This window comes from Rhinolophus sinicus, linkage group LG03, assembly GCF_036562045.2.
Source record: "Rhinolophus sinicus isolate RSC01 linkage group LG03, ASM3656204v1, whole genome shotgun sequence".
Taxonomy (NCBI): Eukaryota; Metazoa; Chordata; class Mammalia; order Chiroptera; family Rhinolophidae; genus Rhinolophus; species Rhinolophus sinicus.
In genome coordinates, this window is record NC_133753.1 from 123,081,489 (window position 1) to 123,096,750 (window position 15,262).

Consider the following 15,262-nt stretch of genomic DNA (forward strand, 5'->3'; position numbering starts at 1 on the left):
GATTAATTGCAATGTGTCTTTTAATTTAATTTAGACATTCACCGTATTTTTTTTCATCATACCTCACAGTCTCTGTCACAACTATTTGACTCAGCTGTTGTACTGAGAAAGTAGCCATGGACAATGCACAAATAGGTGTACCTGTGTTCTCATAAACTTGATTTACCAAAATAGGCAATGGTCTGGGTTTGGCTGTAGGCTGTAGTTATCAACCTCTGGTCTAGTAGGAGAGACAGAAAATAAATCAAAAAATATTGTAGAGTGGTGAAGTGATTAAAACAAGCACAGGTGGCTCAGTAAATAAAGAAGTGGCGTCAAATTAGACTGAGAGTAACTTGAAATACTTAGGAAAGATTTCTGAAGGAAATGCTGTTCAAGTGAATTATGAAGCATAGGCTGGAGTTGGGGAAAGAGAAAGGAAGGATGTTCTAAGAAGAGGGACAAACATGTACAAAGTATAAGCATATAGGACAACAATGCCTCTTACAGAAACTAAAAGAAATTCAGTGAGGCTAGAAGGCAGGTTGCTCACTTCAGCAGGAGGATGAGGCTAGAGAGATAGGCCCAAGACATATTCTTTTTTTTTTTTTTTTAATTTATTGGGGTGACAATTGTTAGTAAAATTACATAGATTTCAGGTGTACAATTCTGTATTACATCATCTGTAAATCCCATTGTGTGTTCACCACCCAGAGTCCAAGACATATTCTGATGGGCATTGGCTATGGCTGAAAGTCTCGGGGTGAACAAATAAAAAAAATTAAGAGGGAAAAGTCCATTTTTGACTGCCAGTTGGAAAGAGGGAGACCCAGTAATAAAACCATTACAAAAAAAAACAAATGAAAAATGATAAGAGTGGTAAGGATGATCATGATGGGAAGGATAGGAGAGCTATTTAGTCAATAAAGTCTCTAATTGTTGGTGACTGTGTTGGGGGGACAAATGAGAAAGAAGCACATAATTTCTATATTTCTGGCTTGGATGACTGGGTGGTGTAATTTATGTAGATAGGAGGAGTAAACTTGAGAAACCATGCAAGATGATGAATTCAATTTAGGATTTTGAGTTTAAGATAAATGTATAACACTGAAGCATAGCTATTCAGTAGAAAATGGGTTGCTACTTAACTGGAGATGGAAATTTGGGAGTCAACTATGCATAGTGATAGATAGGCCGTAAATGTAGATTAATCACTATAGAAAGTCTATAAAGTGAAAAAACAGAACAAAAGACAAGGCCTTGGATTACATGAATATTTAAAGACAAGAATTCTGAGGGAATAATCATATAGAATTGGGGGGAAACCAGAAAACAGGACTATCACACAGGGTGAAGGAAAAAGTTTCAGGAAAAGGCAGCAGTCTGTGTTGAGTGATGAAGAGAAGGAAGGAGATATATCTTTACTATTTGGTCCTGTCCAAAATGTCCACAGAGGCATTTGGCCCATGCTGAAGGGCCCTTGATATTTGCTCCTTTCCCAAAACGTCCGTGGAGACATTAGGTCCATGATTCATTACAGAATACAAACACTGACACTTGTTCAAATTGTATGGCAATTATTTTTCTTATAATTCATGAGGAATCTTGGATTTCATGTTGATTCTTGTTCTTCCTCGTTATGATGTTCAGCAGGATTACTCTGAAGTCAATGAGCAATTGCTCTCAAGTATTTATTGACCTGATTATTGGCTTTCTATTCACTGTGTTTGTGAATAGTTTTTGTGGTAGGGGTTTGATTCTGTCAGTATCATCATGAGGTTGGCAGCCATATTTGAGTGTGACCACCAAGAACCTGGGTAATAACTTGTCCATGGTTCTGATGTTCATCTTCTTATACTTTAGGAGCCTTTTGGCATAGAGCAAATGTCTTCATGGATGTTTTGGACAGGAGCAAATGTCCACTAATCAATTTTTCACACTTTCAATACTTATGGAACTGAAATTAGTCTCTCCTAAATTATATTTTCATATGATTGAAATTGAACAGTGAGGGGCAAAATGAACTTTTAGACCTTTTTTGAGTTTCATAAGCAACTATTTCTAGCATAACTACCAGTTCCAGAGGTGTCTGGTAGTTGAGAATTGTGGACAGAAGCATCTAATCTCTTACTTAAAGTAATGATTAGTTTTGCACAGACCTCATTCCAATTGAGTTTGGGATTTATTATCATTATGGGGAAGAATAATGTTTTTCTCTGCCTCTGAGCCTGAGAGACCTAAGCCCATCTTTCCCATGAAGCTATTTATCATTCAGGGAAATCACAGCCTAGATATTCCTGATGTTAGGCTGTGAATTTCCCTGAATGATAAATAGCTTCATTGAATTTTCACTTCCTTTTTTTTCTTTTTAGTTAAATTTATTGCAATGACAATGGTTAGTAAAATTACATTGGTTTCAAGTGTACAATTCTGTAATACATCATCTATATACACATCTATATTGTGTGCTCACCACGCAGTCAGTTCTCCTTCCATCACCATATAGTTGACAACCTTCTACCATCCCTCCTCCCCCCGTTACCCTCTGGTAACCACTACACTATTGTCTGTGTCTATGAGTTTTTGTTTCTTTATTTGTTTGTCTTGTTCCTTTGTTGCTTTCCATTTTATATCCCACACATGAGTGAAATCACATGGTTCTGGACTTATTCTGTCTACTTATTTCGATGAACATAATAATCTCAAGATCCATCCATGATGTTGCAAATAGAAATATTTCCTCTTTTCTTATGGCAAAGTAGGATTCCATTGTGTATATATACCACGTCTTCTTTATCTAGTCATCTTCCTACTCAATTTCTTTATGAGTTAGAGGAAGAAGAATCTCCAAGAGACAAAAGGCTGTTATATACAGAAAGTAATAGCTATGCATTGTTAAGCCATGCATTTTTGAGCTAGAATCATCGATATTCAGTCATATTTTAATTTTTCTGCCTGGTGATTGGTATTCTCTACAGAACTAAATATCACCTGACTTGGCCAGTTCCTCTCCGATAAACTTGAGTCTATTCCTTTCTTGCCTCATGGTGATATCTTCTGAAGATACAAAACATATATATATATATATATATATATATATATATATATATATATATAAAGAATAAATAAGGGAACATTCTATAACATTTTAAAGAAGTTATAATAATGATGAAAGGAAAAAATTTAGAGGAAATTTATCTATTTAGAACAAACTTAGAGGGAAAAAAATTGCTCACCAAAATTTTATGAAATTAACCAAATTGTTCATTGTGATTATTGCTGGATAACGGGATTGCATGTAATTTGTATTTGTTTTCTTTTGCTTATCTACATTTTCTACAATGAATGAATGTATTTTCTGAAACAATATACAAAAATTTGGGGTTTTTTTAAGGCAGGTGCCTTATGTGATGATGCTATTGCTACTGAAATAGTTCTCCATTATAGTATCTTAGTTTTGGACAACTACAGCTTAGTATCTCTTCCTCTGAGAAATGTTCCTGGTCTAGTACAGAGGAACTGCCATGCTGCTCTGTCACTATAAGGCTGCAGGGTTGTTGTTTTTATGCTGTCCGTTGGTCATTCGTACATACAGAGCATCCATGTGCTATCTTCTGTGGGAAAATATCAAAGTGGGGACTAGCTTCAAAAGAGTGATCATTTTGAACTTCTGAGAGTTTCTGAATTAATCCATCAAAACAAATGTGATGGAGCTGTGCAGCGTACAGAGCAATGGGCTGGGTGCTGCACAGCTCCTAAGGGAGACTGATGTATGGTGCACACCGGTTTGCAGGAGTTTGGGGTCAGGTTGGGAAGATAAGATTTGAGTGTATGAAAATAACTTAAAAAGAGAGAGAGAAATAAAAGTTCAGTATATAATCCACAAGTTGTCACAGAGCTGTACATAGTCAGTGAATGAAGGACACAGATGCTAAATGCTATTGAAAGAAAGAGACCTCTTGTGGGCCTGGGGTACAAGGACGGCATGGAGTTGGAAGAATTTGAGCTGAAAGTGGAAGCTACAAGTCATCTTAAGGTGTGTGCTCAGAAACCCTATAATGTTATTTCTGCCACATTCCATTGTGGCCAGCCCAGATTCAAGGGCAGGGAAGCAGCCTGTACCTATTGATGGGAGGAATAGGAAAGTCACATTGCAAATGGCATGGTCACAGGGGAGTCTAATCCATTGAGAGCCATTTTAAACAACCTGGCACAGTGGCCTATAATAAAACTCTGTGATCCAAGTTCTCTAGACTTAGCTCTTGATATATAAAGCAGACCTTTTGGAATTTTTTTTCTCTCTTGTAACTTTGTCTTCTCATCATGTTGATAACAAAATATAACTTATTCTGTCATGTGTATTTAACACAGAAGGTAACACATGTATGTAGTCTTTCTGGTTTAATATAAAAGTATTGTTAGCTGATGACCCTTGATAACCAAGCTGCCCAGGTTAGGCTGTCCTAACTTGTGCTCACAGGCCAAAATTTAGGTATTGTTGACACGCGAGGTGGTGGAGGGTAGAAGGGAAAGGGTAAGAGCTTTGGAATCACACTGATTTGGTGTAGTTACTTGGAGCTGCTCCGTGACTCTTGTAGCCTTTGTAGCTTTATCTGTAAGATGGAGATAATAGTACTTACCATGCAAGTTTGTTAGTTGTTATTGCTGAAAGAATTTAACTTTCGCTTCGTTTTTAGAAACTAGCACTGCTATTTAAAGATTGATTTAAACAGACTTTACTTAGTAGAGTGCAATGTATTTTGTTTTTGACCTTTTATGTCAGCCTCTCGATGGCTTATACTTTAAAAAAAAATGCATCGTTCCACAGTCTCCTCTGAGTTGGCGTTTCTAGAACACAAATCCTTTATTTCAACTGCTTTCTGTAGAATGGGACTGCACAAATCTGGAGAGAGTTGGGCTTGTCACCAGGGTGCCCCATGTTCGTAAGTGGACCACCAGCACAGAGGAAGGGCCGCTGCTGCAGACAGATTGTTCCATTTAGTGAGGTAGTCAGTTCAGTTCAATAAACATTCTTTTCCCCCCCGAGCAGTTCGCACTATTTACTAAAGATTTAATCATGAAACTATGGCATTGTGAAAGATCTATGATCAATAATTATAAACTAATCATAATGGCTACTATTTATTGAGTCCTTAATGTGTGCCAGAAACTGGGTTAAGTGCTTTACATGTATTATGTCATATAGCCTGAGAAGAACCCTATGAGATAAGATAGGTGCTACGATTATCCTCATTTTCAAAACCTAAAAAATGACATAGCACTTTTTGAAAGTAGTATAGTATGTTGTAGAAAGTTATAAAATACAGGTCGGCAAAAATAAGAATGTAAACACTATATTTTTACCATTCAGGAAACATTAGTGTTGGCTTCTTTTTATGTGAATTTCTGGAATTTAGATAACTTCAATATCTCCTACCAAGCCTAATTTTTACGATTGTTATCTAAAAATATAAAAAGGAAGTTCTTATTTTAGAATGTAGAATCTGAACATCAATTTTTTCTTTCTGTTTGCATTCCTGTTTTAGCAATCCTTATCATCTGTAAGTCTTAGGTGTATCCAGCTGAATATCAGACAGGGAATGTGCAGGGAAGGGCAAAAAGGATACACATATGAATGCATTAAAAAAAATTATTCCAGTGTATCAGTTAGCTGTTGCAGGGGAACAAGCACAGAATTTCATTGGCATAAACAATAATAATTTACTCCTGATTACACATCTTAGGGTCACTTGGAGTGGCTCTTCTTAGGCTACAGGTCTACAGGTTGGCTGAGGTAGCTCATTGCGGGGCCAGGCTAGTGGGTTAATAGCTAGCATGGTTTGTTCTTCCCATAATAATGTCAAAAATGGAAGGGGTAAGCCCAACACATATCTGCTAACATCCCAGGAGCCAGAGCAAGTTAGATGTCAACCCTGAAGTTAAGGGATGAGAAGGACACTTTTACCATGAGTGTCTTTGGCCTCAGGTCAAGACAAGGTATGGATGTATAACACTACTGCAGGGGAATGAAAAATTAGGACTAATAATTTCATCTACCATAGCCACTTCCATTGTATGTTTATTTATTCACCCATCTATTCATCTACGTCACAAATAAAAAATATATATACATACCATAGCCACATATGTAATATACATATGTATACAGACATACACTCAAGATAAATAAAACATCTAGCTATGTGTAAAAATTCTTTATGAAACATGAAAATGGCATGACATATGGAAGCAGGGCGATCAGCTAAAGAACCTAGTGTCATAGGCCTGGTATATATTGAGAAGGTCTTGGAGAGTGTTATGTGTATTGAAAAACACACTAAAGAGGAAATGTAAAAGCATTTCATGGATAGGACCAACAGAAATTTGATGATGGATTGGACACTGGAGACCAAGGTTGGGGGCGTCAGGGTTAAAATAGAGCGTACGAGACGGTATTAAAAATGTCCAAATTCTGTGAGCATAAGGAACTTGGGGAAACCATAGTAGCAGAAAAGAGGAGGCATTTGTAAAGGGCAACTGGAAGAGAGGAGTTGGTCTTCCTTTGCATGGTTAGGTTTCAGGTATCAGCAAACGTCAAATTGGTCATGTTCTCAAGATGATTGGACTTCAGCAGTGTGTTGAGACAGGAGCACTAATTAACTTTGTTAGTGACCATGGACTAGTTTCTCATACCTCTTCCAGCTCTTAAATTCATAGTACTTTGAACTTTACTGAGACTTACAGTTGGAGCAATAGGAACAAAATAATTCCCCAAGAAGTTTATAGAGAGATTAAAGAAAAAAAAAAACAAGACTTATATGTCAGGGGTCAAATGATGTCCTCCAGATATGTTCTTGGCCAGGGTAGTATTGTTGTTCTTGTTGTTCCTTTTTTATTTTATTTTTATTTTTTTAATTTGAGAACCCAGGCTGGATATACTTCTTTAGTCCGGCCACAAACTTCGTCAATTCCTCTTGTCTTAGATCCACCCACTTCACACATTTACATTATGTCCCAGTCTTGCAAGACAGTTGGGATTTGATCCCTGTTCTAAGTCTTAGGGCTTACTGATATTGCTGAACATGGAAAATATTCAAAGAAAATCAGGAAAGAACAGACATTGGTGAGTACTGAGTCATGAAAATCGCGATTAAATAACATTTTAAAGAGGCGCTAAAATTAGCTGATTGGTTCAGAAGCTGAAAACTGAGGTTGTTAAAATCTTTGTTCTTCTTTTACAACTTGACTAGATGTTGAACTCTGCCAACAGTAGAAACAATGTCGTTTCTATGTTCTGAAACTTTATCTTACGGTGAGATGACAGGGCTACACTCTACCGGTGCTTCATCAATTTCAAAAGAAAGAAAAGGAGGGAAGGGTGTGGAGACAGGAAGAAAAAAGAGAACAAAGGATTAAAAGTTGCCTCATTCTTTCAAATAATAATACAGTTCTTGTCTAGAATATCTCAGATGAAACAGAGCCTTTTGTACACTGACCACTTTTCTAGGAGCAATGAGAAAGTTGGAAATAGGTTTCCAATGTGTGGACATAGTCAAGAAATACTTTTTTTGTTTAATTAACCACTTTCTCTAACTCAAATGTCTCTCCTGACAAGTTTTCTTCTGTTCAACCCCTTCTGTAGAAATGACTTGTTGATGGTTTGTCGTCAATTGAATATGGAAGAGTCTGTGGCTGAGATCATGAACCAACTGGGCGCAGATGAAAACGGGAAGATTTCCTTTCAGGATTTTACAAGGTGTCGCATGCAGCTGGTTCGAGAAATTAGGAAAGAGGAAGTAGGCCTTTTTGAGAAGTCAGACAACTCCTGTAAAAAGAAGAAGCTGAGGGATAGGATTGCTTCCTGGCCCACGAGCAGTGACAACAGTTTTGGTAGGTACCACCAGGTGACAGTTTGGTAGTGCTCCACTAGCTCTGCTGCCATGACGTCTGTAAAGGACAGTGGCCCGCCCAGCCTGGTGCCAGCTTGGCTCTGGGCTGTCTTCTTGGCCACACTTCCCTGGGTGAGTGCTCCCTATTTTCCCCTGTTTTGTCCTATAGCTTCACGATTCCTAGTTTACTGCTTTCTTTCTTTTAGTTCTTCCATTTTCCAAGCATAATAATGCATTCAAATAGCTATTGGAGAGGAAGGGCAAAGTGAATGAGAAAGTTGGCAATTGCCTCAGCAGCCTCAGGTTTGAAGGGGACATCTTCAAATCTTAGTGCAGTTCTGTGCAGTGAGATTTTTAAAAAAAACATTTCTTTTTTGTTTAATTTTTAGAAAGTTTTCTACAGAGTTTTCCTGTTCGTAAATATTATTGTTTCCTACTAATGCAAGATAAGGAATTGGAAAGAACATCCTTTAAAATGTTGATAATAATTGAAGCTGAGTGATGGGAACGTGATTTTTATTTTCTTCTCCTTGCCTTTTTTCATTTTTCTCTAATGAACATATATTACTTTAATACTCAGAAAAATGTTACCTTAAAAACTAAATATTTCTACATATTATGCTAAGGGCACTTGCATTACCACATTTTTGAGCACTCAAATATACATATTTTTAGTACATTTGTAATTTTTCATAATAAAACATTTAAACAAAAAGAGCCATCTTAAAGGACAGCCTGAACAAAAGGACAGAGGAAAGTATCAGAATTTTCCACCTATGCTTTAGGGAATTTGTTTTCCTTGAAAATGTCTCCTGAATCTCTCTGCTCCATGTGAACTGTTCATCATTTGTTAAATATATACTAATTAATATGGGTAACTATGTAGTGCCCCACAACACACACACATACACACACACACACACACACACACACACCCCTTCCGGACAATGTTACCATGTTCCTGACTGTGGATTAATTTGGAGCATTATTTTTGAGTAATTGAAATAATAAAAATGTCCTCATATTCCCTATGCCTTACTATTTTGATGGATTTCATTTTACCTTCAAATCATATGTCTGATAATGCAAGTGCCCATAGCATAATTTGTAGAGATATTTAATTTTTAAAGTAACATTTTTCCAAGTATTAAAGTAATATATGTTCATTAGAGAAAAATAAGGAAAACAGACAAGGAGAAGAAAATAAAAATCATCCTTAATATCTTACCTCCCAGAAATAATAACTACTACTTATATTTCTCTCTCTCTCTCTCTCTCTCTCTCTCGCTCTCTCTGTCTGTCTCATGTGTGTATATGTATGATTTATTTGTTTTATACTAATTTTTTCACATACTTTCTATGTAGTTTGTATCCTGCAATTTTTCATTTGCATTTTTCTCATGCTTTTAAATAGCATTTGAAAGTATGATTTGTAATGGTTTCATGACATAAATTAGACACTCGGTGATATTTATTAAATGAAAGAATGAGTGGAATTCTTTTTGCAAAGCCATATTTTCTAATTTTTCTGCCAAGAACATGGACTTCTTATATAAGTACATAAACACACACACGCACGTGTACACATACACACATATTTGAAAGGTTTAGTAAACTGTGGTATAACTCAACAATTGAATACCGTATTACCACTAAAATAATATATAAATGTGTATATAGAAGGAATATTTTTGTAGGAGAAACTATACTGTCAAAAATTGTATTTTAACGTGTAGTATATGATTATAAATAATTCTAAAAGGAACAAGTTTGATAGAATGGCTACTCAGATCTAATTGGTTTGACCATCTCATAAGATTGCCCAACTAATGGGATCAAGTATACGGTGATGGAAGGAGAACTGACTCTGGATGGTGAACACACAATGTGATATATCGATGATGTGTTACAGAATGGTACAATTGAAACGTATGTAACTTTACTAACCACTGTCACCCCAATAAACTTAAATAAATAAAAAAAAGACAAAGATTGCCCCAACTAGAGAAAAGATTGAAAGTAATTCTCTTTCATCCTTTTTATAACCTTATACCCTTGGAGGAAAAAGAGGTAACTGAGAGGAGTGAATCATAAGATACGTCATGAACTGAGGAAATGCCAATAGATGTGAAACGTTTACCAGTTTATCCTGGTAGATTAGGCTTCAGAATCAGATTATTTGAGTGTGAATCCTTGTTTTGTCCCTTCCTTGCCTAAATGACACTGGACAAGTTACTTGACTTCTCTGTATCTCAGTTTCCTCATCAAGTATAGCATGAGCACAATTATTGTTATTTAGAGGAATACAGAATACATATAAAGTGCATAAAACAATGCCTGGCACATAATAAGCATTAAATATAAGTAAAGTTAATATTGTTATTGTTATTATCACCCAGTTTTATTTCCTGTAGATTGTCACAATTACAACTCCTATGTTGGAAAACAACCTCCTATTCAGTCTAATGTGAATCAAATACATTGAAAAATCTACAGTAATTAAACAAAGATTTATGTATTTAATTAGTGCTTCTCTTGCCTACATTATTACTCTTTCCTTGTGACTGTTTACAGATAAACTTTCGATCTCCCATCTGGGGGTAGGCAGTGGGGGAAACCCCCTCTTGACTTCATGTCCCTTCTAACTACTGCCTCACTTCTCTGCTCTGCTTCACAGCAAAACTTTTTTTTTTCACAGCTAAACTTTTTGAAGAGTTTGTCCACATTGCATGTTTATCAGTCCTTACCTCTCATTCTTCCTTCAACCCACTCCCCATCTTCAGTCAACACCACTGCACTGAACCTGCCCTTGTTGCCTCCATGTCGACAAACATGTCCCTCTGCTGTGCTCATCTAGATGTTTGGCATTTGACTCAGCTGATTACTCCCTCACTGCAGCTGCACTTCATTCTCTCGGACTTCTCGACATCACATTCTCCTGGGCTTCTGCCTGACATTTTGGTTTCCTTTTCTATCTCTCTCTCTCTCCCCTCTTCTGTACTACTTTCAAATTTGGAGGTGCCTTGAGCTTACATTCTCTCCCTAGATGATCTTACATGGTCCCATAATTTTAAATACTATTTTTTGTGCCAGTGACTCCCAAATGTACGTATCTCGCCCTGCCCTTCCCATGAGCTTCAGAATCAGGTAAAATTGATACATGTTCCCAGATATCTTATAGACCTCTTAACCTTCACAGAGTCAAAAGGACTTTGATCCCCTTCCCCACCCTTCCTCCCAGGTTATTTCCCTCCCAGACATCCCCATCTAGGAAACAGCACCACCCACCAGTTTGCTCAATCCTGTAAGTCCTATTGTCTCTTTTGCCAAAATACATCCAGAATCTGTCTATTTCCTTTGTTTCTCCTGCCACCACTCCTGTGTAAATCACCATCATGTCTTGCTTTGACTACTAAAACAGACTATAAATGGCCCTCTGATTCCTTCCGTGGCTCGTGATATTTCATTCCTATCCTGCAGTCAGAGTGGTCTTCAATGTTACGAAAGCATACTTAGGTCATCCCCATGTCTACAACACCCCATGGCTTCCAAATCACCGAAGATGAAGTCCAAATTCCTTACCACAGCCAGGCCCACAGGCACCACACCGGCCTTCCTGCTATTCCTCTGACTTAGCAAATCAACCAGCCTCCAGCTTTTGCCCTGCTCTTTCCTCTGATCTATAATAAAACACTCTTCTTTTTGACCTTCTTATTGCGTGACTGGTTATTTCCTGTTATTCAGATTTCAGCTTAAATATCCCCAATTTGGAGAGGCCTTTCCAAGTAAGGTAACTCTTTCACTCAGTCACTCTTTCCCACGCCCTTATTGCTTTGTGCCACTTGTTTTTAGCTGACATTACATAATGTAGTTACTTGAAGACTTATTTATTTATCTCCCCCAGTACAATAAAAGTTCCACTAGAGTACTGATCACCTTGCTGGGGTGCTGCTATACCCCAGCACTTAGTGCCTGGCACATGAGAGATTCTCAGTGCATATTTGTTGAATGAATGAATGAATGAACAATGCACTGCATTCATGCTTTTTTAAGGCAGGAATACATGGACGTGCAATGCACGATTCCAGATACGTCAGGAAGTTGCCATTTAATTGTAGAGTCATAAGCACTTGAATTAAATAGCAATAAAGTTTAAATTAGAGTCAACAAAACTTTAGAAGCCATTCAATGGTGCAAAAGATAAGGCCTAGGAGTGGCCATTAGCTCAGTTGGTTAGAGCACTGTACTCTTAACAACAAGGTGGCCAGTTCGATCTCCTTCTGGGCCACTGTGAGCTGCGCCCTCCACAACTAGATTGAAACAACTACTTGACTTGGAGCTGATGGGTCCTGGGAAAACACACTTAGAATAAATAAAAGTTTAAAAAGAAAATAAAGATAAGGACTACAAGGAGATCTAAGAAATACTGTAAGCAGGAGTTTCCAGAAAGGGTTGGGATTTTACCTGTGACTGCAATTACGGAGAGAAGTAGAAAAAACATTGTATTGTTTAGAGAAAAGCCTAAGAAAAATTTAGGTTTAACAGTGAAGTGTCAGAAAGACTTTATTGTCAGCCTTGACATTTCACAGCACGTCCACAGCAGGGAGTCAAGTTGACAGAAAAGAAGGCCCATCAAAACATTACATGCTCGATCTGGAAGATATTTCTCCCAAATATTTTCCGTAGAACATTGATTTCAAGGGATTGTCATAAATATTATATGAAAAAAGAAGTCCTCTGTCAAATTCATTTGAAAACTGGTTAAACTAGATTAACAGTTTTCTTTATTGTGAGACATCTCAGAGGCTTTAATACGCCAATTCTTCTTGTGAATCTCCAGGAGAAAAATAAAATATGTAGCATTTCCCACATTTAATTGATCATAAACTTGTATTTACAAATCTTCTCTGGGACCTCGCATTCTCTGTTCAAATCTACTTTGGGGAAAAATTAAGATTTGAATAACTAGGTCATAATAGATTTTTATGTCTCTTTGACGTCATCTTAGAAATAATACTTTAAAATTGTATGTCTTTCAGGTCCCAGCTATATATGAAATTTAATAGTTATAGCAATATCAATAATAAAAATGGTTAAAAATACTAATATTTACTATGCACAAGCCAATTTGCTAAGTACTTTACTTGTATTATATGCTAGAAAGGTAAATCCCAGGTTCACCGAAGAGTTGCCATGGAACTTAAACTACATTCCTGATTATTCTGAGCTTCCATTATTTTATCTCTAAAGATAGAGTAATAATACCTGCATTAGAGGGTAGCTGGAAGGACTTAGTGGAATGTCATTTGTAAAGTTCCTACACAGTGCCTATTCATATTAGGTTTTCAATAAATGATAGTGTTACTATACGCTTAATTATCTAATCCTTGCAACTTCCTTCCAAGTTTAATAGAATCCTCCTTATGAACAGGCTCAGAGAAGTTAAGTCACTTGTTCTAAGCCACAGAGCTACTAAGGAGTTGAGAACACTAAGAAGTTGCTTATTGAAGTACTTGATTCTTTGAGTCCCCTGCAACTTGGAAAAACTTTGTCTTAGTGACCAAGATGCAAACTAAACAGAACACTGCCATCCAGAGGCCACTCTCAGAAATTGCAGACCCATAATCCGCCCCATTCCCAGCGGGGGTGGTGGTGGTGGTCCTGAAGAGGGATCCGAGGACAATTCCTATCAGACAAAGCCCATTTCTTTGGCAGCAAAATGACAGCATACATTATACGAAAATAGTTATGAGATGTGGTGTATACCGCCTAATTTCCCAGTGAAAGACAAATCATCTAGATTCAATATAATTATTTGTAATTTTCATTTTTAAAATGTAGGATTAAAATTTTTTATTTTGAAATTTAAATTAAAAAATTTAAGTCATATTTTAAAAATTATTATTTCAGTTTGTGTGTGTGTGTGTGTGTGTGATTGGGAAAAACTCTAGTGTTTAAAAGAATTCCTAACATTGGATATTTAGAGTATATGTTAGCTGTTCCAACAGAGCCTTTATTTAAACATGTCCTTTTAAATAAATAGTTTTTTCACTTCAACCAAGCTGTAATCTTTCCACATATTCATGTCAGATGTATGAATTATGTGAAAGACTAGTGGTTCAGGATGATGACTATTGAAAAGAATCACTGAGTTGCCTGAGGAGAACTGATATACATCTTCAAGGTTTCCTAATGAGGTGGTTAGAAGTTTGTGCTTTTGAGGTCTTTGGGGGCACATGTGTTTCTTCCTTTGGTCAGGTCTCAGAGAGCCCAAGAACTTATTTGAATCGAATCCCCATGGTTGTAAAACGTTGTTTAAGACAGCAGACATTAAAACCTGCTAATTAATACTATTACGTTTAATTTATGCTAAGATTAGAACAGTGGGCACAGTTTCCAATCACCTATATCTTCAAAGACGCTTTATAGGCCTTTCCTTGAGATACATTCCCACCTGATGTGTCAGCCTTCATTATTGCTCTGATCATGCCTCTACGGTCCAGAAGGAACATAAAAAGTACTGAAGTTTCTCAGAGGAACTAATAGCATGAGTTTTCCTTAATAGGAACTCAGAGTAAAAAGTTAGATCAAAGAATATATGGTTCGGACAGGAAGGACTCTAAAGCCCTCAAGCCTGAAAGAGGAAATATAAAGAGCTATCCTGATTCCTTGGCAGATTTAAAGAAACAAATAGGCAGTCCCCTGAGTTTTGCTTTAGTATCTCGCTTTAAAAAAATTAAAATCACAATTATTTAATGGATACCTATTAATGGAAAGCCTATCTAGTCCTGACACATCCCAATTTTCCAAAATGAATGTTACTCTTAAATGTTGTTGGGTTTTATTCTGTGTTTGTAAATATTTTTAAAACCCCTTAAGTGAGACAAGAAGGCCTTTTCCAATCCAATTGGATTGGCCCCAGTAGGTAGGGTTCTGGCTGGTGAATAAAGAAAAGCAAAAGTGTCTTAATTCTTTATGGGCCCTGAGTGACCAATTAATATTAACACAGAGCGTTTTAAATAAAGTCATCATGAGAGTGATTCATTGTTGAAAAATACTGTCCAGCTAGCCTAAAACCAGACTAAAGTCACAATAGTTTTTAGCCCCAGTTGAAGGTTTCAGGAAGTTTGTTGTTTTGTTGCTGTTGTTTTACACACTCTAAGCCCTGTGTCATAGGGTGAACAATATGTTTATTTAATTCGTTCCACTCCTTAATTGGGAGTTAGAATAGGCTTGTAAAATCTTTAAGTAATAGGTACTATTTTGTATCCTTTAATTGCATACTGAGAGTACTGCAAGCAACTGTCTGTAGATTTGACTGTCCTTTAGACTTATGTTGTGTAGACTTGATCAGTTCTTTGATTAACTTAGTCCACTTTTTATTAATCCTTGTC

At 36.8% G+C, this 15,262-nt stretch overlaps 1 protein-coding gene across 2 annotated transcripts in view; it reads left to right on the forward strand.

Annotated features, from left to right (window-relative positions):
- Nucleotides 1–15,262, forward strand: part of MCC (MCC regulator of WNT signaling pathway) — a 379,629-nt gene that overhangs the window by 59,721 nt on the left and 304,646 nt on the right. For both annotated transcript variants that reach the window (XM_019727795.2, XM_019727797.2), the window contains exon 2: nucleotides 7,622–7,869. In XM_019727795.2, coding sequence (XP_019583354.2) covers nucleotides 7,622–7,869 — 248 coding nt within the window. The remainder of the gene's footprint in view (nucleotides 1–7,621; nucleotides 7,870–15,262) is intronic.